Source organism: Ambystoma mexicanum, chromosome 12, assembly GCF_040938575.1.
Source record: "Ambystoma mexicanum isolate Mex_15411 chromosome 12, UKY_AmexF1_1, whole genome shotgun sequence".
Lineage (NCBI taxonomy): Eukaryota > Metazoa > Chordata > Amphibia > Caudata > Ambystomatidae > Ambystoma > Ambystoma mexicanum.
Window position 1 is genome coordinate 99866644 of NC_090936.1, and position 21706 is coordinate 99888349.

The 21706-nt window shown below is 47.9% G+C and overlaps 1 protein-coding gene across 1 annotated transcript in view; it reads left to right on the plus strand.

The window, feature by feature from the left end:
• The window catches only part of BMAL2 (basic helix-loop-helix ARNT like 2), a 178846-nt gene that overhangs the window by 110405 nt on the left and 46735 nt on the right, over positions 1-21706 (plus strand). The window contains exons 8-10 of the mRNA XM_069628097.1: positions 5953-6070; positions 8695-8838; positions 17650-17890. Coding sequence (XP_069484198.1) covers positions 5953-6070; positions 8695-8838; positions 17650-17890 — 503 coding nt within the window. The remainder of the gene's footprint in view (positions 1-5952; positions 6071-8694; positions 8839-17649; positions 17891-21706) is intronic.

Consider the following 21706-nt stretch of genomic DNA (forward strand, 5'->3'; position numbering starts at 1 on the left):
ACCACCACTTCCTTGTAACTGCACCCCAGTTGCCTTCCAAACACCCTTTTCTCCGCCTCTTTCCCAGCCCACTTAACAATTGAATGGCCAACAATCCAAACTTGCGCCAACTCCCCCTTCTTTCGCGCAGCATCTGAAAAAGAAATTACAAAATCACTGACAAGTCAAAAATATTTCAACAACAGTTGGCCCACAAAGTCCTACTCCACCTTTTCAACATTCCCCTTTATCAAACTCCCTGCCGTACCCCTTGTATTTCCCAGACCTCCAACGCCCCAATCTTTTCACCTTGTCTTCTGAAAAACCCAGCCTGGTACCCTCAGATGCTGCGCCCATCCTAAAGGAATGAGTCCCAAAATCCTCTGCCTTTTCTCCCACTGCCACCAGCGCCTTCCGCAATACCCCTAGCACCTGGGCCGCTGAAACCAGCGATCCATCCGCATGCTGAAAAAAAAAAAAACAAGCCTGTCTTACCCCCACAGCGCTCCTTCCACACCTTGCCTGCCTGAACTGGGCATAAGACCTTGCTCCCTCGACCCAGCCGAACCCAAGAGCCCCTTCCCTTCTGATCCGTCTTAGACCTTTTAATCTTGATGTCTAAACCTTCTTCTGTAATTTGAACATCTTCCCATTGCAGTCCCCCTACCCCCCCTTTTCCCCCGACCAACTCAGAAACCCTGAAAGCTCCAAAGAATAACCACGTAAAACAAGTCGCAAACAGTTCCCCTACAAGCAATAAACCATTTGTTCAACTTGTTGTGCCCAGTTTATTGCTTTACAGTCCTGCATTGCCCCCCCCTGCACCGGGGGCCCACGTGCACCCCCGTCCATGCAGGCAATTTAGTTTATTACTCCTCTCGCCACTGCACCAGGGGCCAAACCTGCACCCCCGTCCATGCAGTCCCTTCCATATAACTAATCTTCAAGCTCCTTGCATCCATTACCACCTGTTTCCCACCTGCACCAGGGGCCCTAGTGCACCCCCGTCCATGCAGGCCCCTTTTCTGCCTTACTCCTCTCCACCGCTGCACCAGGGGCCAAACCTGCGCCCCCGTCCATGCAGTCCATTCCACATAAATTCCTCTTCCAGCACCTTGCTTCGTTGCTCCACTTTTTTTTTTTTTTCTTCAGCTGCACCAGGGGCCCTAGTGCACCCCCGTCCATGCAGACACATCTCATCACTTCCCCTAGCTGCACCAGAGGCGCTCCCGTACCTCCGTCCATGCAGCCTGAAGCCTACTCACCTTGTCGTGCGGCAAGCGTGAGGGCTTCACCACCGTCGTCCATGCCCTCCAAACGACAGCTACCTCCCCTTAAAAATTTCCACCATTACATCCCCCCTGCGGCCCTCCCCTTCCTACGCGTCTTCCTCCTCACCCTTCTCCTGCCCCCTTTAAGTTGCCCCCAAAAACCTTTCATCAAACCTTGTGCCCCCCCTCCTTTTACGATAAACTGAGCCCGACCTACCAGCACACCCCAATTTACCTGGCATGCGGTCCTCCCCCCCCCCCCCCACCTACTTGCCCCGCTCCTCGCCCTGTACCACTGTCCCCTGCCTGAAAACAATCTGTAACCGGATGCCGACCCGCACACCTGCTGCACTCGTGTTTAAATTTGCACATCCACCTCGTGCAGCCTTCTTTATTGAACGCCCAACATGCTGTCGAGGGCTGTCCTCTGCCTCCTCCCCCCACCCCCTCATGGGCGGGGCGACCAAGAAAGGGCCGGAAAGGCACGGGCAGCCCACTTGCTGTGTGCAATGTCGGGGCAGGCCTCGTTGGGGCCATCCATTGCAGCCAGAGATCCATGTCTATCTCCCCCCAGACCGCCTGACTGTCCTCTGCCATTCTCGCTCTGAATTCCTCATCATACCTTACCCAGGCAAAACCCCCAAAACTCGTGAAAGCCTTCCTTATTACATCCATATATTTAAGCAGGGCCACGCACGCTCTGGGAATTTTTCGCAATACACACTGGCATAAATGATAAACGCCGACGTCCAATTCTCAATAGTCACCGGGACCCTTGGGCGTGAAGCCAGTTCCCTCTCTTCCTCCTTAGACCCCTCCTTTGCTCTCACTTCCCTACGGAGCAATTTAAAGACATCCACAAATTCCCCTGCCTGAATCTTCTCCCTGGTCGCTGCCATCAAGTGCGCCCCCAATGGTTTTGTTATCCCCATATATGGCAATTTTTTCTCTTTTCCTTTCACTTCAACCTCCTTATCTTTTCCAACTTGCACTTCGAGCACCAATGGCTCCCCCCCCTTTGTCCGTTTGGACCTCCACTGAGCAAATGCTCATTTCAACCCCTGCGGCTCCAATGGCCTGCACACCAACTTCTTTCCTTACACCTTGCAGTCCAGACCCTTCGTCCCCTGTCCCCCTTCTTGTGACCCCTCTCTGCCATGCAGATGACCATTCCCTTTCCCGCTCACCTCTTTCCACACCTGCCACCTGTGGTCTGGCGTCCACACCGATGCTCCTCATCTCCTTTCTTAGAGGGCTCCTACATTGCGGATGCGAGCTCATGCCCGAGTTGAGTTGATGATCTTCTTGCGAGCCCGCGGCGTCCGCCCCGCCACTCCTTTGACGTCTTCTCGGTGGGGTTGTGGAAACCCCTATCTGGTCCTCTTCTCTCGGGCGAGGCGTTCCGTCCTCCACCCTGGAATCCTCATTGCTAGGGGCTGTGCTGCACCCTCTAGGCTCTCCTTGCGCTGACCGAGGAGGGGCCGTACTGAAACCCTCTACCTCCACTTGCCCAGCGCCCTCCGCCCTCACTCCTCCTACCCGGGGGGCCGTTCCGCGCCCCACTCTACCTTCCTCTATTGATGGGGACCTCTCCCTCCTTCTCCCACCTGCACTCTTCTGCAGGTATTTACCCCCCCTTCCCCTCTGCCCTGACACCCCCTTCTGTGCCCCATCCCTGCCCCCACTGTTGTTCCCTCGAGCCACCTCCTTTTGAGCATTCCCAGCTTCCCTAGGTCTATCATTCACTCCCTCCCTCACTGGCTCCCCACTCAAAATCCTTTCTCCCCCGGACGCCCTCCTGTCTATCTCCCTCCTCATCTTCCTGCCCCTGGATTCCCAAACCTCCCCTCTCCCTGCCGCGGGGGTGCAAGCCACCACTACCGCGAGAGCCCCATCAGCCGTAGCTCTACGCTGCGGCCTGTCCCCACCTACCTCCCCTTCTCCCGTTACTTCCCCTACCGCCCCTTCCAATTGGGCCTTAGATGCTCTGCTAATAATTTCCAGGGCCTCCCTCAGAGCCCTAGCATCAACCAAACTCTTCTTGCTAGCTCCCTGGCCCACCTTTGTGCACCAATAATCTGGTTGTGCACTAAAAATATGCCCCCTGAAAATTAAGCTAGCTAAACTACGCCCCCGAGCCAAAACCTACCCGTGGACCTATACCCAAAATGCCAAAACTGCTATCTTTGAACAGCGTAAAATTAACACCTCATAAAAACCCACTGGTAATATGTAAACCAAAATAGTATATTTGTTTATTTATATATATATATATATTTTTAAATTAATTTTCCTATTTTACCCCCCTAAATACTGTCCCCTCTTAATGCCCTCAGAGACCCCCCAATCCTGCTCTACAGTGCCCAGCAAAAACCCTACACCCACCAGACACAAGATCCACTTGAACACAATACCTCCCACACTGCCCCCTGGTGTATCGCGAGATGCACCGCACTGTAACGCAATCAAGGAAAAATAGAGCTGCCCCTTTAATAGTAATAATAATAATTTGGCATTTATATAGTGCTACGAACCCTCAGGTATCTGAGCGCTGCTTATTATTACCCACGGTGTGTGGTGCTCATTTATTGAGCTCGGAAGGATGAAAGGCTGAGTTTGGCGCCGCCGGGATTCGAACCTGCGTTAGCAGGCTCTGCATTGATGTCAAAGCGAGCGCTCTACTCGCTGTGCCACTTGACCAGGTATGATCCCGCTGACACTAGACAGCCAATGCGTCCTTAATCTTGTCTCTGTGCGAAAAAAAAACCCGGGCCCTGGACACGGAGCTGCAGGCTGCCAATAACGTAAACAGCAAATGCCAATAAAACGCACTCTTAAAAGAGAAAACGCTCGCAGGCAACTTTCCCAAATCCCCCGAAGAATGAATTGGCCAAGAATCCGTGTTCCTAACCCCAACGCTCTACACCACCCCCTCCTCCCAATTAGAAACGGTCGAAACGTTCGCTCCACAACCTGCAAACTTAAAAAGGAAAACCAACTGAACTACAGCGGCTCCCGTAAACACCCCGCCAACAGCGCTTTCCTCCCCCCAGGTAAGAAAATGGAGGTACCTTATTTACGGTACCTCCGCTATAAAACACATTTAAAAAAAAAAAAAACATTTTTTTTATATAACTACCTACACAACAAACCTACACGCTAAGATGCCCTATTCCTCACCTCTACTGATAACCCCTTCAAAAAGCCCAACTGAGGGAAGGCTCGGGAGCAGGCGACAGGACTGATACAATCACCAAGTCCTAACCGTCGCCTGCCTCCCGAACCTTCCCTGAGCCCTTAAATACCCCGGGAGGCGCTCTGCCCCCCACGGCCACTCGCTGGCCGTGTGCAGCGCCAAAAACTCCCCGGGGGGAAACGCTTCGTGTTCCCCCCGGGGGCCCCCTTCTCTCTCCATATCTGTATTTATCTCTCTACGTGTCTCTCCCTCTCTTTCTCTATCTCTGTATGATCTCTCTATCTTTATGTATCCCTCTGTCCCCTACTGTCCAGCACAGATTAGTAAAACAGTTTTGTGGGGTGCGGCGGGTTGGCCGGCGGTCTACGGTGCGTGAAGCAGGTGCTCCTTGAAGAGGACGGTTCTTGAGTTTTTTTCTGAATTATATGACAGTGGCCGTAAGTCCAAGTGTTGATCGATATGAAGTTCCACAGTATGTGGGTGTACACTGGGAATGTCTGTACTCTGTGTTTTAAAATGTTTGCCGCTCTAATCGAGCCTGGTCCGTTCAGAGCTCCCTGCAGTTATCATGGACTCCAAGGCAACTGGTGCCATGGAAATGTAAGCGTCTGTAACTTTACACCCATGTTGGCCATTTCGCCTGCCCTTACTTATGCGATTGTGTTTTATTTTTCTCTTTAAAACTACATGAAATGATGCAATATGAATGGCAGGTCTCCTTGCGCGTTTGTTGCAATGTGCAATGCCTGGAAGGCCAGTATTGATGATGAATATATCAGAGAACAGACATCCTTTCATTCCCTTGGTTTTTTTACTGTGAATATTTTGCACTTTTTAAGAACTGGGTTGGAAGGTTTTCCAATTATTGTTACACGGCCACATTTCCTGTTTTCTAGAATGTGCTCAAACGGTACCCAGTCATTTTATTGAAGCACATTTCAGAGTGGTACATTTCATTGCTACCAAAATACCGAAAATATTAAATAATTATATACAGGGTAGAGGGGTAAGGGGTTAAAATGGGTTTGGGTGGAGTTATTGGGATAGAAAAACAGGGGGTTCGGGAGAACCCCTCTGGCCCCCAAAATTAAACAAAATAAAATCAGCATTTTTCCATATTTTGGTCGCGCTGAAATGTAGCACTCAGAAATTTGCTTCGGCAATATCACATGTAACCGCTCAAACCCTAGTGCGCCAATCACAGCTGCTTGCTCCAAGCCCTGGTAAAAGTGAGCTTGCTTTGCATACGCTTTGAGCTGAAGCAAGATTTTCTGTACATAATATACACTGATCGCTCCTAGTTCTGCAGAAATTGCCCCGGCTAATTTGCAATGTCCTATTATCGGGGCCTAGTGTGGGCATCTCTGCGTCAACGCCCTCTGTCAGTTCCTGCACGTGTTTGGATGATTGCTGCATGTCCCCTTTCTCTCTCTATGAACCCATAATGGCGGCAAGTGTTTGTGTTCCCTAGCACGGATGTCTCATTGCTATCACCTTGCTTTTCAGTCGGAGCTGATTGGGCAGAGCCTGTTCGACTTCTTGCACCCCAAGGACGTTGCCAAGATCAAGGAGCAGCTTTCGCTGTCGGATGTTTCCCCCAGGGAGAAGCTTATAGATGCCAAAAGTAAGCACCCCCAAAAAAGGTTACCGGGATTACCCTGTTCCGAGCCTCTTCATTGGCTGAGGAGCTGCCACACCCCCCCCCCCCCCCCCCCTGCCGGGGAAGTGAAAGAAGCAAAGCTTCGAGGGATTCTGTGTGGGGTATGGACCGGGCGAGGGCCAATCAGATTGTTTGTGTGTATGGGAGCTCGAATGGGAATGGGGATGTACCGGGTCCGGGTTCCCGGGAAGGGGAATTACCGGGCCCTCCAAGGTCGGAATGGCCCGGTACTTCCCCATTCCGGAAGCCCGGACCCGGTACCCGGTACCCGTTACCCGGTATGGGGGTAGCCATGCCGCTATTAGCGGCATGGCTACCTCCATACTTGTAATGAGGCCCATTGTCTGTACTTTAACTGTTCTTAGAGGAATCTTGTTTTTAAGTTAAACTGCTGTGCACACCATGCCAAAGCCCTACAGCCTCATGCCCCCCCCCCGCCCTCCCCACACACTTGCCTACAGCACATCTACACTATCATGGCCATGTCCTTTTAATGTCATTTTACAAAGTGCTCAGAAGCCCATACCTGTGCTTCCTGTGGCCACTAAGTTCCATGACAAAAGCAAATGCTTTGAAGAAGTGTGACTGTCTCAGGTTTCTCCTCCTCCCATGTTTGGCAGGTTGCCGCCAATTTGTAACCGCATTTGTTTACACTCTGGTAGCTTCCCTTAATTGGTCCTCTGTTTTCCTGAGCGTTTTATGCCCGACACCCAGCCAGAGTCATGACAGGTTGCGTCCCTTGCTTAGTCCTCTGTTTTTTTTATCTTGATTTCCCTCCTATGATATATGTTTTTTATTACGCGCTTAATACCTAGAGGTTTCTAAGCGCGGACCCGGGGCTCGAACCTGTGGTACTCTGTATCGTCTTGCTTCCAAGGCGAGCACGTCGCCCCTGAGCTATCCTCCCGAGAAAGTGATTCTTTTCCAGCATGTTTCTCAGGGCATCTGATGGAGAGACCTGTGGGGTCTCGAAAGCAGTTCCCCTCCATGTGTACGCCAAGTGAATTTTGAAAAATGTCTACAGCGCAATTACACTATGTGAATTGTAGCTAAGCTCTACAGTACAAAAGATTGTGGTAGGGCAGTCAGGAGCTCTTAATGCCCTGGCGAAATAGTGTGCGGTCAGTGGTAGAGCTCATCTTAAGAGGCAAGGTTGGGAGGGGACTCTTCTCCCCCAGCAGGTGGAAGTCTTAAAAGGGACAATGGTCTGCGGAATGAGTGCAAGGAACGTGTTTCCTTAGAAGATAGACACGGCCCACACCGTGACGGCATTTAATCGTTAAACACGTTGGGCCTCATTATGAGTTTGGAGGTAGCCATGCCCTTAATAAGGGCTGGCTACCCCCAAACCCGGGTCCGGGTCCCGCAAAAAAGGGGATTTACCGGGCCATTTCAACCTTGGAGGGCCCGTTAAATCCCTTTTGCAGGACCCGGACCCGGTACATCCCCATTCCCATTTGAGCCTCCATAGGGCTCAATGGGAATGGGAATGGGAAGGATGGTAGCAGCGGTACCGTTCAGAACGGTACCGTTGCTACCATCCCCTTCTGCTTGCGGGTGCCGCTCTGCACGGTCTGACCAGGCGTCCAGAGTGGCACCTGCGAGCAGACTCGGAATATTGCGGCATGGCAACACTTCTGAGGCCCAATATCTTAAACATGATCCGCGTATCAACCCGGGAGCAATCGCGCGGTTCTCTGCTGGTCAGAAACCTGCCCGTTCCGCCAGACACCAAAAGATGGGCCAACGAGTTTTGCACACCCTGCACCTGTTTAACTTGCTGTCCAGAGTGACTACAGTGTATTACATCAGGAGTGCTTGCACTGAACTTAAGCCTATGACTGCCTGGACTTCACTGGTTCCCTTGCAAGGGCAAAGAGATTGCAGCTAAACATCAGCGGCACAGGGCACTCACATGTTGGTCATGTGTGAGAAGGCCCCCCAGTCCTGTATGTTCCCTTCGGATTGTGGGACTTGTAGTTTTTTCCTTCTGATTTTGAAATTTTGGAAAACTGCAAGTCCCAGAATGGCAAGCAAAACGAGGACTGGATGTTCTTACGCATGGACACGGGAAACTTGAGTGCTGAGTAGACGTTGAGCTCTTGAGATGCCAAGGTGATTAAAAGCACTTTTGAGTGCGAATAGAATATTCCAGCGAGAAATACATTGCATGTGAGCAGGGCAAAAACGTCCCTTTTTAGGTTTCAACATATGTTTTTAAATGTTATGGTTGTTGGCAATTGCAGTCTTTTTGAGATACCATACAATTCCCACATTTTTATTAACCGCTTAATGTCCATTTTATGAAGCTAAATTGAGTAATTTGGGTTTATTTTTCATGCCAAACCTAGTTGGGCAACTGCAGTTTCATTGGTGAAGAGGATAATTTCATATGCCAGGGTATATCGCTTTCCAGAATAGAATGTGGTGACGCTGGCACAGAGGACCTCGAAGGGAGCAATAGTGCTTTCTGCCACCTTGATGCCATGAGTTTGGGCAGGGAGAGAGACCCTAGATGACTCTAAGCTATGGAGGTGCCAGTGTTTACTCTTATGATCTGACATGGTTGTGTTGGTTTCTCTTGACAGCTGGTCTGCAGGTGCACACAGACTGTCAGGCGGGCACGGCACGGCTTCACTGTGGTGCCAGGCGAGCCTTCTTCTGTCGTATGAAGTACCGAAGCGTCACAGTAAAGGAAGAAAACGAATATGTATCCAGCGCCAAGAAGAAAGGTGTGTGCTTTTGACAACTCAGAATCGTACTTGCTTAATAACAGGTTTAATTTATTTCCATTAGAAATGCAATATCTAAGAACATCAGCACTATATTCGAATGTAATACACATAGCTTAACGCTTACTGAGCTGGGTGGCTGGTAAATATCAGCGGGAGACCTTGAGTGCGTAAACGAATCTCTCGGGCACACCAACCCCCTTTTCCAGAATGCCCCCTAAGCTTGACCTTGTATTGTGTGATACTTGCACTCACTTAATGGTCACTTCAGTCAGAGTATATTTCCAGAAAGTTCTCCCAGATGTTGTGGAGGAGCATGTGTTCAGCGTCTCTTAGCCTCATCATGATTCTCTCTATAGAGGCCCGTTTTCTCAAGTCCTCTCTCGATTTCCAGTGTCTAACAACAGTCTTTTTTTCATTGAAAGACTTTATTGATCCATTTTACAAACGACATAAACAAAAGAACAACTCAAACTAAATCAACGTTAATCAAGTGTAACAGAGGAGGAACACATAATAAAGGTAACACAACGTGCTTGCTGTGCGGCTTGGTGAGAAGTATTGGGCCACAGTTGCGAAACCCGACGTTGTCATCGACCGCTTCCGCTGGTGGGGGGCCGTGAACACAGAAGCTTATATCAAAGAAAAGTGGCACAACACCTGCGGCTTGACTGAACATGCAGGGTAGTTCTTGCAAAACTCGTGCAAAGGAAGCCACGTGGTCACATATCTGGCATATTTATCCTGGACCAAGGCCCCAACCTTCTCAGCTGCCGCAACCTCCCAGATCTTATGCCACCATTATCCGCGGACCCTCCTTAACCTTCCTAGACTTGGCGAGAGCTATGCGTGCGTCCGGCAGTAACTGAGATATCAGAGAAGCTCTGCAACCAATCATCGGGCAAATCGAATCCAAAGGTTCCACCAGGAGAATCACCCCGCGGTCCTTCGGCAAGGCAGAGCCCGTGATCCCTGTGATACGCACTACTAAAAGGCCTGAGCCAACCTGCAAGACCACCACATGTGTAAGAAATGTCCCACCCCGCCGCAACCCCTCCAACACTGGGGGAATATTGCCACACCAAATTTATGAAGACGAGTGGGGTCTAGATACGACTGGTAAAGGATCTTAGAAGAACTTTCTTTGTTCAAATGCACTAGAATGAGGTTGCTGACCTCTGCCAGATGGGCCCCCAAACCCTTCAGTTCCAGAGCGATCCAAGTCTTATTCCTATTGAGCCATATAAGCCTAACTAGATGATGAGTCGGACCTGTCCAGCAATCTTTATAGCTTGGTGATTCTCTTAGATGTGCAGCCATCTTGCAAGGATAATTGAAGAGCCAGAGGGAATCTCGTGCCTGCCTCGCACATCATCGGATTAGTCATACAATGGCGGAGTTGACAATACCTGAAGTGCCCCGCCTTGGGAAGGGGGAATGTAACCTTGCGCTCCTCAACTGTTAAAGGGGACCCCTCCCAATACAGATGCTCCAGGCGCTTCAGGCTCCCTCTATTCCATCGTATAATGTGATGAGTCCGACGGATCCCTCACTGAAACCCAGCCTAACGTCTCCTCCCAGGTGGCTTGGGAAAGGCAGACGCTTCCTGATCCCAACCCTGGGGGTAGTGTACTGCGGGAGGATCACCTGGGAGGAGACAATACTCAGGGTGGTGAGGAGATCCCGCGTGATGAGACAAAGTATTTGTCCTTTGAAAGGGAGAACCTTTCAGGGTTGCCTAGACAGGTAATGGATTATTGTCATTATAATTTATCTAACCACACATAAGATCTGTGGCACTGGACACACGTACCATACAACCTGAGTCAGCCTTACCAACAAAGATCCTTCAAGGTATTTCAGGATAAACACCCTCCTTACTCCCAAAGGAATAATGAAAAGAAATCTAGAAATATTGCCTTAAGTAAATTGTCTTCCTCTGTAACAACACATTGTAATGGTTTACCTGTAAATTAATTGTCTTCCTCTGTAACAGCAAATTGTAATGGTTTACCTGTAACTTACTTTAAGGGAAGTAAATCTACCCTTAAAATCAAACGGCTTCCCAAAAAGAACTAACTTTGCTGCTGTGGACTACAAGTCCCATAATCCCATGAGTACTGGGACGAGGAAGAGGGCTGAAGAGGCATGCTGTAGCAGTAGTTGGGCAATTAAGCCTGACAGCCCACACCATAAGGAATCTAAGAGGCATAAAAGTCTCCCTCAGGTGCAGGCAATAGGAAGAAGCTGGAAGTGTGGCTGAGTGCGTGCTGTAGTAGCAGAGGCAGAAAGAAGAAGATAGTATTGGCAATCCAGGCAGAAGAGGGAGAACCAAAGGGACACAGGAATGTTGATGCAGCAGATTTCACCTGCTTGTTCTGAGAAGGTTCTGTTCCCCCAAACTCTGTGTTGCAGTGGCTGCACAGCAGAAGGCATGCAGGAAGGCTGTCTTCCCCCATGTGTGCCTGATTGTGGAGATTGATGTGCCAGAAGTGTGTCGGCAACTGAGACGGGTCTCAGGAATGAGAGAGGCTCCTTAATTGAGTAACCGGACTGGGGACGCCTTCATTGAGGAAGGGCGTGGGTCCCTGTGAAGGCAGAAGCAGTAGAAGCTGTACCAGAAGCCATGGAAGTTGTGCAACCTGTGGAGCAAGGATCACAGAAGCCGATGAATCGAACCTCACATTCGGATTCCTTGCGCGAACATTGCCGGCAACAGTATGCATTCAATCTTCACCCGTCTATAAGCAGAAGTGAGCTGAAGTGGTTCATTGAACTTTTGACAATGGGAAATGTAACACTCGTATGTGAACGAACATTGTCCCAAACACTTGAGTACGAGAGAGAAGTATAATCCATTGTCCAAACACTTAAAACTTTGAAATCTAAAGGAAACAGTGGTCGCGTGTGACCAAGTGAGAGTTAATTTAATACTCTGAAACATAATGAAGCAGCAGTCGCATGTGGCTAAAAATTATTCTCAAGTGGAGGTTAACTTGAGAATCCATTGTTGAATTGAAAACATTGTAAACATTGTATCTATAATTTTAGACAGAGCAAGCATTGCCCACGCCAAGAGTATTCTCCTATTAAGCTTAAAAGCAGCCTTTCTAAAAGCCAGAAAACAATCCAACCAAGACTGTGAGCATAGAAGTTTAACTTTGCCTAACACACAAGTTTGCAAGCATTACCTGAAGCCAAGAGAGTGGCACCAAGACTTCTGGGTAATTACCTTGGCTAACAGTTGACAAAGAGAGGAAGGCAATGTTGGAGAAGGGGACCTTGCTGCTCAAACATATTCTTTGAAGTTAACACAACCTATATTGCCAAAGACTTTAAACATCAGAGATAAGTGGGTCAGAAAGACAAACCTAGGTTGTTGTTATGGCAGGCAGACAAGATAGATAAAGCGGCTGCCCCGTTTGAAGAGAGATATTTATGTTATGTTATGTTATTTTGCACTTATATAGCGCCTTATATACCATTGGTATGGTCTGAAGGCGCTGGTAGGTTGAACGCCCTTGGGAACCGAAGTTCTTGTCAGTAGAGGGAGGAGAGAGGATCCAAAAGGTGCGAGTGCGCATCTGGTATGTGTGCAGCTGGTGCGAAAATTCCTGTGGAAGCTGCTTCATAGCGGTAGGTGTGGTGGCTGAGAGGTCAGGAGTATGTGTTCGAATCTGGCAGGAATTATCCAGACCGAGAGTGGCAGCGTAAGGCCTGAGGAGAACGCCTGGCTGGGGGTGCGAGACCAGCAGTGATTACAATAGAGTGATGTGGAGTGAGCGGCGTCAGATGTTGATATGAGAACAGTTATACCGAATGGTGTCATAGTATCTCTGTGTTCTAGTTGGGTGGTGGTGTAAGGAGAGAGTAAGCGTGGGGTGTGATATGAGGTATGATCTTTTAAATGATCCATGCATTCTAGGTATAAAATCTGTGAAGATCTGCTCACCAACCTTGACACTAACATTCCCTCTGTCCTCATCCTCCTCGATCTCTCTTCTGCCTTCGACACGGTCAACCATACCATCCTGCTCAACCGTCTGCGTGAAAACTTGGGTATCACTGATCAGGCTCCTGCCTGGCTGACCTCTTTCCTCTCAGATCGACCCTCCCAAGTCCAACTTGGGTCCTTCCTTTCATCTATCTTCCTCTCTACCTGTGGTGTTCCCCAGGGGTCTAACCTCTCGCCCTAGCTTTTCAACCAATACCTGGCAACTCTCGCCCGCTGCATTTCCATTTTCTGCTCAAATTTCCAGTGCTACGCTGACGAAACTCAACTCATTTTCAGGCTGCCCTCTGCCACCACGTCTCCCTCTCTCATCTCTGATTGCCTAACTGCCATTCAAGATTGGTGTGCCGCCAATGATCTTTGTCTGAATGCCAGCAAGACGGAGATCCTCCTCATCGGCACACCTTCACCATCCTTTCTCCTCATTCTCTGGCCGGCCTCCCTTGGCCCTCCTCCTACCCCCACCCCCACCTGCGAGGCTAAGAACCTCGGGGTCATCTTTGACTCCACCCTTTCCTTCTCTGCCCACATCTCTGAGGTCTCTAAAAAGTCAAATTTCCGAGTGCACCTCCTCAGAGGTACTCTGCCTTTCCTCTCCTTCCCCCAGAAGCTCATGGTATCTCAAGCTCTGGTTCTCTCTAGCTTGGACTATTGTAACAGCCTCTTTCTAAATCTACCTGCCTCTACTCTCCACCCTCTGCAACTAATCCAGAACAGGACTGCGAGACTGGTCCTTGGCCTCAAGCCCTGGGATCGTATCTCTCCAGCTCTGAAATCTCTTCACTGGTTCCCAGTGGATGCAAGGATAAAATTCAAAACCCTCTGCATTGTCCACAAGGCTTTCTGGGGCCTGGGTCCAAAATACCTTCAGCTATCCCTCTGTAAATACCTCCGCTCTCGAGCTCTTCGCTCCTCTACCTCCAACTCACTCAGGGTCAGTCGTTTTTCTAAGAAACGAGCTGGGGCTAGATCTCTGTCTTCGGCTGGGGCCTCCCTCTGGAACAGCCTCCATGCCACTCTAAAACTTGAGGAGGACCATCTCCGGTTCCGGAAGCACCTCAAGACCTTCCTCTTCTCTTCTGCCTTCACTCCCCCTCTCCCCTGCTGATCTGTTCTCTCTTGGCACCGTGCACCTGGCCACCCTCTGTCTTTTGGGCCCAGGTACCTGCTCATCCTGTCACCCTCCCGCACTGCCTCCGGGCCACCCCTTGCACTAGGGTCTGTATCTGTACCTCATACAGCCCCCCCCCTTTTTGTTCCTGCACTTATCGGACCTATCCTGTCTGCTGCCTTAAACCTAGCACTTGCAAATTGCTGGCTGCATTAGCACGGTTTGTTGCCTCTCCCCCCTTCCATGCACTTTAAGATCGCTGTTTTGTTCTCCCCTGTTCCCCTCCCTTGCCTTGTCACGCTCTGAAACACTTGTGTACGAGCGCGATAGAAATAAAATATCAATCAATTGACATCAAAATCTCTGCCAACACCCATCTTTCATAGCCAACTTCTAACCATTTGCCACAAAATGGATCACCTCCTCCCTCGTCGAAAAAACCACCCATGTCTTTGCCGGGGAACATGCAACTCAACCCACTCCAGTCACCTGCGGTGTCCCGCAAGGATCCTGTATATCCCCTACACTTTACAACATCTATACAAAACCCATCTTCAACCACCTAGACGCCCTTGGTATCTCATATGCAAAATATGCGTATGCCACAAAAGGAAGAGTGCCTTGCCTGTTTGAGTTTGAAGGTATTGAAGTGCCTTAACATGAATCTTGTCGGAATCTTGTCGGAACAAAAATCGGTTTTCAATTACAAAGTACTGAATCTGTGGTGGAATCCCAAATATTGAAGCTGTGGTGGTATATCTGGATGTCAGTAGATGTAAACTTCAGTAGCAGAAGTGTAGTGGAGTAATGTGAGAAAAATGGAGAATGTCCTCATGGTAATCTTTAGTAGAAGTGAATTTGTTGAAGTAGAAGCAGCAGCACTGTGAAGTCATCCTGACAAACCTACTGTGAATCCTAAGTCCTGAATATTGACATAATAACTGTTAACCAAGAACTGTGTTTCACTAACAAATATAGAAGTTGCATGTCTTTTGAACTGTGGCAAGTTTTCTTGGATTATTGGAAGGGTTGGCAAAGCATCACGACTGGGAATACCATTGGTGCTGTTTCGAGGAAGTGGAAAGTCCATATTGTACCAAGAAGAACAGATTTACTCTTGTTGGAACTTCGGTTAGCACGACTTTACCTTGACATTGAAACATCAAGAACTGATCTGAGACTATATTTCCTACAGGAATTTCCTTGTTTCTTTTTGTTAGACATTGGAGCTTAATTCACATTGAATCCTGGGGAAGGGAACTCGCCCCAGGTTATTGAGAGGTTATCAGGAAACTGTGAATGTTAGCGTTGTCATCTGAATTGCCATATATGTTCTTTGTGCATTTGATGTTTAAGTGTGAGGGCCAGACATCCTGGGTTAGAGTGTTTCCCTTTAGCTTTGTTAGGCAGGGAAATCCTCAGCAGAGTAGGGCTAGTGAAGCATTTAATATAATTTGTCTTCCTTTAATAAAATAGTATGTTTTGAGCAATCATCAAACAGTTAGCCGCCTCGCATTGCTGGCCCCTCACAATATCCAATGACAATCTTACACCCCACTAAGAGCACAGAACAGAGACTGGTTTGTAGAAAGAGGGATTGTTGGAGTTAGCTGCTGGGTTCTTAATTATGGGAATGACAGTGGATATTTTATAGCAGAAAAGAAAAGCATCCGCGAGCAACGAGGTTGGAGGTGAGAAGAGGCGATAGGTGCAAACTCTTTAATTATTTGCAGTGCAAGGGGGGTTGACGTGCGTGCAAAATGGGTTAGCTGAGCAGAGGATGGGGAAGGGTTTGGAGAGGGAGCTGTTGGGAATGTGAGATAGTGAGGACAGGCTGGGAGGGATACCCGGTCGAGAAAAGGAGGAAGGAGCTGGGAGGGATACGAGGGTGGGCAAGCTATTACATTTCTTAGTGATTTCGGAGAAGTAGGAGGCAAAATCATTAGTTGACACAAAGGAAGATAAGGAGTATTTATTTTGGGGTGGAACATAGATTGGCGGTCATGTAGAGTGGCATCAGCCCTTTACTATGCCAATATCCCTTCTGCAACACTTACATCTTCAGAATTCAGTTTGTCAGACTTTTGTCAGAGGGATGCCAGGGAGATTGCCACTCAGGGCGGTGCCAAACTCTAGCTGATGGGTCGTAGAAATGGTGGGTAGGTTAACACCCATAATCATAAGGAGGACATCTGTAGGGAGGATCTCGGGCAGTAGGTCAAAGTCAGAGAAAATGAGATTAGGAGTACGTGGAGTGTTCATAGTTTGGGAAGGATGATAAGAGAGGTGGGAGCAAGGAGTTGACGAGAGATATTTTCAAAGGTGGTGGGAGCAAAGTCTGAGAGGGGAAGTGGAACCGAGTACATGTCCTTACTGATCATTAGGCCCACACCACCACCTTTGTTACAAAGTTGAGGAGTGAGAGAAGGTGGCAGTCAGTATGGAGGGCTGCAAGAGTTGCTGTGTCTTGTTGTAGAACCAGGTTTCAGTGGTTGTCATCTCAGAGAATTTGAGGTACTGGGAGTTGAAGGTGTCAGTGATAAAACATTATTTTGCAGATGGATTGGGCATGCCAGAGTCCCAGGATGAAGCAGGGAGAGAGGGGATCAAGTGGGGCGGTAGAGGTAAGGTGGACAGGATAAATAAGATTGGAGTGGATGGTGCGTCAGAGGGAGGTGTGGCATGCATGCATGCATGCAATTTTGTGGGAGGGACCGAGCATGAGGGAGTGCAGAGAGGCTGTGAAAGAGGGAGGATGGTTAAGAAAAGGATTGGGATAGGTAGGAGCATGGTGAGGTTATGCGACAAGTAGTGCGGTGTAGTGGGGTACTGGAGGTCACCGGAAGCAAAGGGGGGGGTTGATGATTGCCTTGGTGATCAGTCAGTTGGCCAATATTGACCAAAATAGATATAGGCTTAAACAGATGGTTAGCGAGTAAAACAGACAGATGCTTGAAGAAATCGGTAGCGACCACTATAAAAACAGGCAATAGGCAAGGAAAACAAATACAGGCTTAAATAGGCTAATAGTCAACAATAGACCTATAGCGACCAACCTACAAGCAGGTTGAATAGGCTGGTAGTGGCCAATACACAAACATGCTAAACTTGTCGGTAACTGTGAGCAGGCATCGGATGTCTTTGTAAACACACAGGAAAAGTAGGACAAACATTTTGAGCATATTGATAGAACGGGTCTAAGAAAGTTTTAGCAGTGCAGATAAGGTAAAGAGAGCGGTCAGGATGGGCAAGAAGTTACCAAGCAGCAAAGAGGAACTTGCGCGGCAAGGGTGGCAGACAAGGTAAAGAGAGCGGTCAGGATGGGCAAGAAGTTACCAAGCAGCAAAGAGGAACTTGCGTGGGAAGAGTGGCAGACAAGGTAAAGAGAGCGGTCAGGATGGGCAAGAAGTTACGAAGCAGCAAAGATGAACTTGCGTGGGAAGAGTGGCAGTAGCAGGTAGAGAGCATGAGGTATGGGGTGGGGCCAGAGGTAACACCCATTACTTTATCAGGCCCTATCAGGGTCAAACAGGTGACTGCCTTTTTTCTGATCAGTCCTTAAATAAGATGGCAGTTGCTGGGTTGAGAGGGAGCAGACTATGTGCGCTATTAGACGTTTAACATAGTGGAATGGTATCAAAGTATGTGGTAACATCTTATGCCTTTGTTTCTGCACCTGCTTCTTTAGATCACAAAAGGTACTGCACTATTCATTGCACTGGCTACCTGCGGAGCTGGCCTCCTAGTGTGGTAGGAGTGGACCAGCAAACAGACAGCGAGAAAGAAAACCACAACTTTGACTGCCTTGTCGCAATTGGTCGGCTTCATCCATACATTGCTCCACAAAACAGCGGTGAGATTACGGTCAAGCCCACAGAGTTCGTAACACGCTACACCATGGATGGAAAATTCGTCTTTGTGGACCAGCGGTAAGCCAAATGTAAAGGAGAGGAGAGTTTGTTGAGTCTGTATACCAAAGTTTCTGAAAATTCTTGCGTGGACATCTTTACATTCAGGCAAATAATGAAAGCGAATGTCACCTTGAGTGCAGACGCCAACACTCCTGTCCAGCTCTTTGTTTGCTTTCTTAGTGAAATCCTCTTGCACTCTTGTTGGTACCCAGATGGCTGACCGGAATGAATAAGCATCCAAATTAATGATCATACTTTTCAGTTTCTGTCTGAAGGCAAGGCTCATGCACAGGAGTGTTACTTGGTCAGGAATAGGTCCAGGGCTAAGCTAATGTGGAGACTGTTGGGACCCGGGGCTAGCTAGCCTTTTGGGTGTAGCTCCTGGGCTTCTATCCGGGGCTAAAACCAAAAGAATCGGGGCTATATCAGCAATCTCCCCTAGCAACGCCTCCGCTCGTGCGCCACAGTGCAGTTTTTTATGTGGGTCACCTGCCCTACTCTAGGGTCGTAAACCTCAAATTGTTGTTCACTCTGTATTTTATTCATGCATTGTCACATGCTTCATATCACTAGTTATAAACAGGAGGTGGGAATAGTTTAGCGCATTCCAGCCTTTCAGTCTATAGCAGGGGTCTGCCACCTTTGGCACTAAAACTCCCATAAGACCTAGCCAGCACAGTGAACGATGAGGGATCATGTGAGTTGTAGTCCAAAACATCTGGAGAGACACAGGTTGCAGACCCCCCCCTGCACTAGGGGCTATTTAGTATAACACATAAACCACACTACAACTGTCCAACCTTGCAGACATTGGGACTGGGTTGTTTGGAAGGCAATAGAGTGAGTAAGCAAAAGGCCACAGTAAATTAAACTTTGGTTGGTGTTTTCGGACCTGGAAGGAAAAAGCAGCAGGACCTGTGCGCATGCTGATCAGCTTTAATGCCCATCACAAAAGGCAATCTTGCAAACGTATGGTCGCAAATCCGCACCTGGGCACGATTAGCAACAGCTTGGTGGAGCACTGGAAAATTTCTGACGTCAACCTGAAACCTCCATTGGTTCACATTAGCATGACATGGACGAGTAGCAGCTGGGTGCAGAGACGCAAGCTTGCGATCTACCCTTTAAAGGCAGCCGGGACACGTCTCGTGAAGATGCGTTAAAGCGATGATATCCGTTTGTGATGTGAAGAAATCCCCTGAAACAGTAGGCAAAAGAAATTACCTTTACCATCAAATGAACATGTTGTATTCAATGGCATAAGAAAATGCATGCAAAATGGGCCGGCTGCCATTTGCTACACAAAGGGCCGAAATAGTGCAAGAAACTCCAATTGTAATTGCGAGGGACAAACAATTGGAGAAAACCTGATTTTCAAAGGAATGGTTGAAGGATGAATCTGAAAAATTGACGACATGAGAAGAGTTCTTTGGTGAATGCTCTCGGAACCTGAGATTGCTCCGAAGACGCTGCTATGATGGAGCCACTGAACTATGCTCCACGCCGGGAGAGGAAGACAACCACTGGGGCTGGGTGATATATAGCGTTTTGGAGATATATCGATATATTTTCCAAAGCGATGTAGGATTAGACAATATCATGAACATCAAGTATATGGATCCATATATATCTGTCACCCATTAAATTAAGATGATGACAAATGAATATGACAAAATGTCACGTAAAGCCTACTTCAGTGCACGTAGGGCTGTGTATCCTATTTGCAGTGTCTGTAAGCATTGCCATTATTGTTGAGATGATGTGCTTTTGAATCATTTGCTATTTTAGGATGAGGGTAAATGACAATGTTAGAGTTGTGTTTTGCATTGACTGTTCAGTATTAGTACTGTTGGTATCTCATATCTAGTTGGCTTACAACTGATCATTTAAGCCTCATAAACCATATTGAGATATATATCGTCATTCAGCCCAAAAATATTGAGATATGACTTTTGGTCCATGTTGTTCAGCCTGAGCAGCCACGAATGACCACCGGGATGTTGGCTCACGTACACATCAATGTATTTTTTTAGCTGATCTACATAAAAGTGGGCTGTGGCGCTGCGCTTGATGCGTGACCTGATCATTTTGCAGATGGCCATTGGGAATCATGGGAAATACAAGGCATCCATGTTATCTTGTGTCCAAGGTCATGCAAGTCAATATACATTGCTCCATATGGAAGATAGCATTTTACATCTCCCACCACTAAAGAGGAGACAGTGATCATCAAAGGAGCAGCCCTACAACATATCACAACTTCCATACTGCACCGAGTTTAGCGTATACTACAAGTGGAAGGGCTCCCATAGAATAAATGTACATTCAGAGTGAGATCACCAAATCTGCTTCAGATCATGTGTCTGGCCCTCTGCATGGTAGTGCAATTACAGTATGTTGCAATGTTTCGTTGTGCATCAGTAATGAGCAATCGCGTCTACACAGAAAAACCCATTGTCTAGATAACCATGAAGGCAACTGGTGTGCCAATAAACCCATGGCTAAAGACATCAACAATTAACCCAACCATCATTGCTGAACAATCTGTCGCTTGACACGCATCCTCCAATTGACAATTTCATATGCTAATATCTAGCATATGACACATTAAGCACAAAGTGATTTGGTGCAGGCATGTGTGGTGCAAAACAATACTGCCATGTAAATTGACCCACTATGTACAACTTGCAGGACTCAAAACCACTGGGGCCAAGATGACCCACAATTCTTTGCAGAGGTAGTGAATACTAATGAGTTTTATGAGCCCATCAAGCTATTTACAACAACACAATTTAGCATCAGAGCAAGCATATTTGTATTTGTATTTATTAAATTTATAGAGCGCTTTACTCCAAAGCGCTTTACATGATAACAACATGATACAAAAAATGTGAAGCTTGAATTTGAAGCTTAAAAATATTTGCACTTAAGAGGGTCGCACGAGGCTCAAATACAGGATAAACAGTCCCAAAAGCACAGGGGAACTGTCTAAAACACTGTTCAGAACATTAATAAGAGTGTCCCACATGAACACAATGGGAAAGGGGAGGTACATCAAGATGTGATTAGAGGTGTGCACTCAAGATGTGATTAGAGGTGCACACTGGAACTAAATCTCAGCAATCATCACATGTGCATGAAGATGTGGTCAGATGTGCGCACTCAAACTAAATCTCAGAAATCACCACATGTGCATGAAGATGTGGTCAGATGTGCGCACTCAAACTAAATCTCAGAAATCACCACATGTGCATGAAGATGTGGTCAGATGTGCGCACTCAAACTAAATCTCAGAAATCACCACATGTGCATGAAGATGCGGTTAGAGGTGCGCACTCAAACTAAATCTCAGAAATCACCACATGTGCATGAAGATGTGGTCAGATGTGCGCACTCAAACTAAATCTCAGAAATCACCACATGTGCATGAAGATGTGGTCAGATGTGCGCACTCAAACTAAATCTCAGAAATCACCACATGTGCATGAAGATGTGGTTAGAGGTGCGCACTCAAACTAAATCTCAGAAATCACCACATGTGCATGAAGATGTGGTTAGAGGTGCACACTCAAACTAAATCTCAGAAATCACCACATGTGCATGAAGATGTGGTTAGAGGTGCGCACTCAAACTAAATCTCAGAAATCACCACATGTGCATTAAGATGTGGTTAGAGGTATTGCTCTCAAACTAAATCTTAGACATCACCATGCAATGGAAGTCTATGGAAAAAATGAGCAGAGCACCACTTTATAACGGCTGAGGGGCTGCCCAAAAATCCACTTCCATAGACCACTGCCCTGAGGACCAGGTACCGACCTTCTGCTGGCCTGT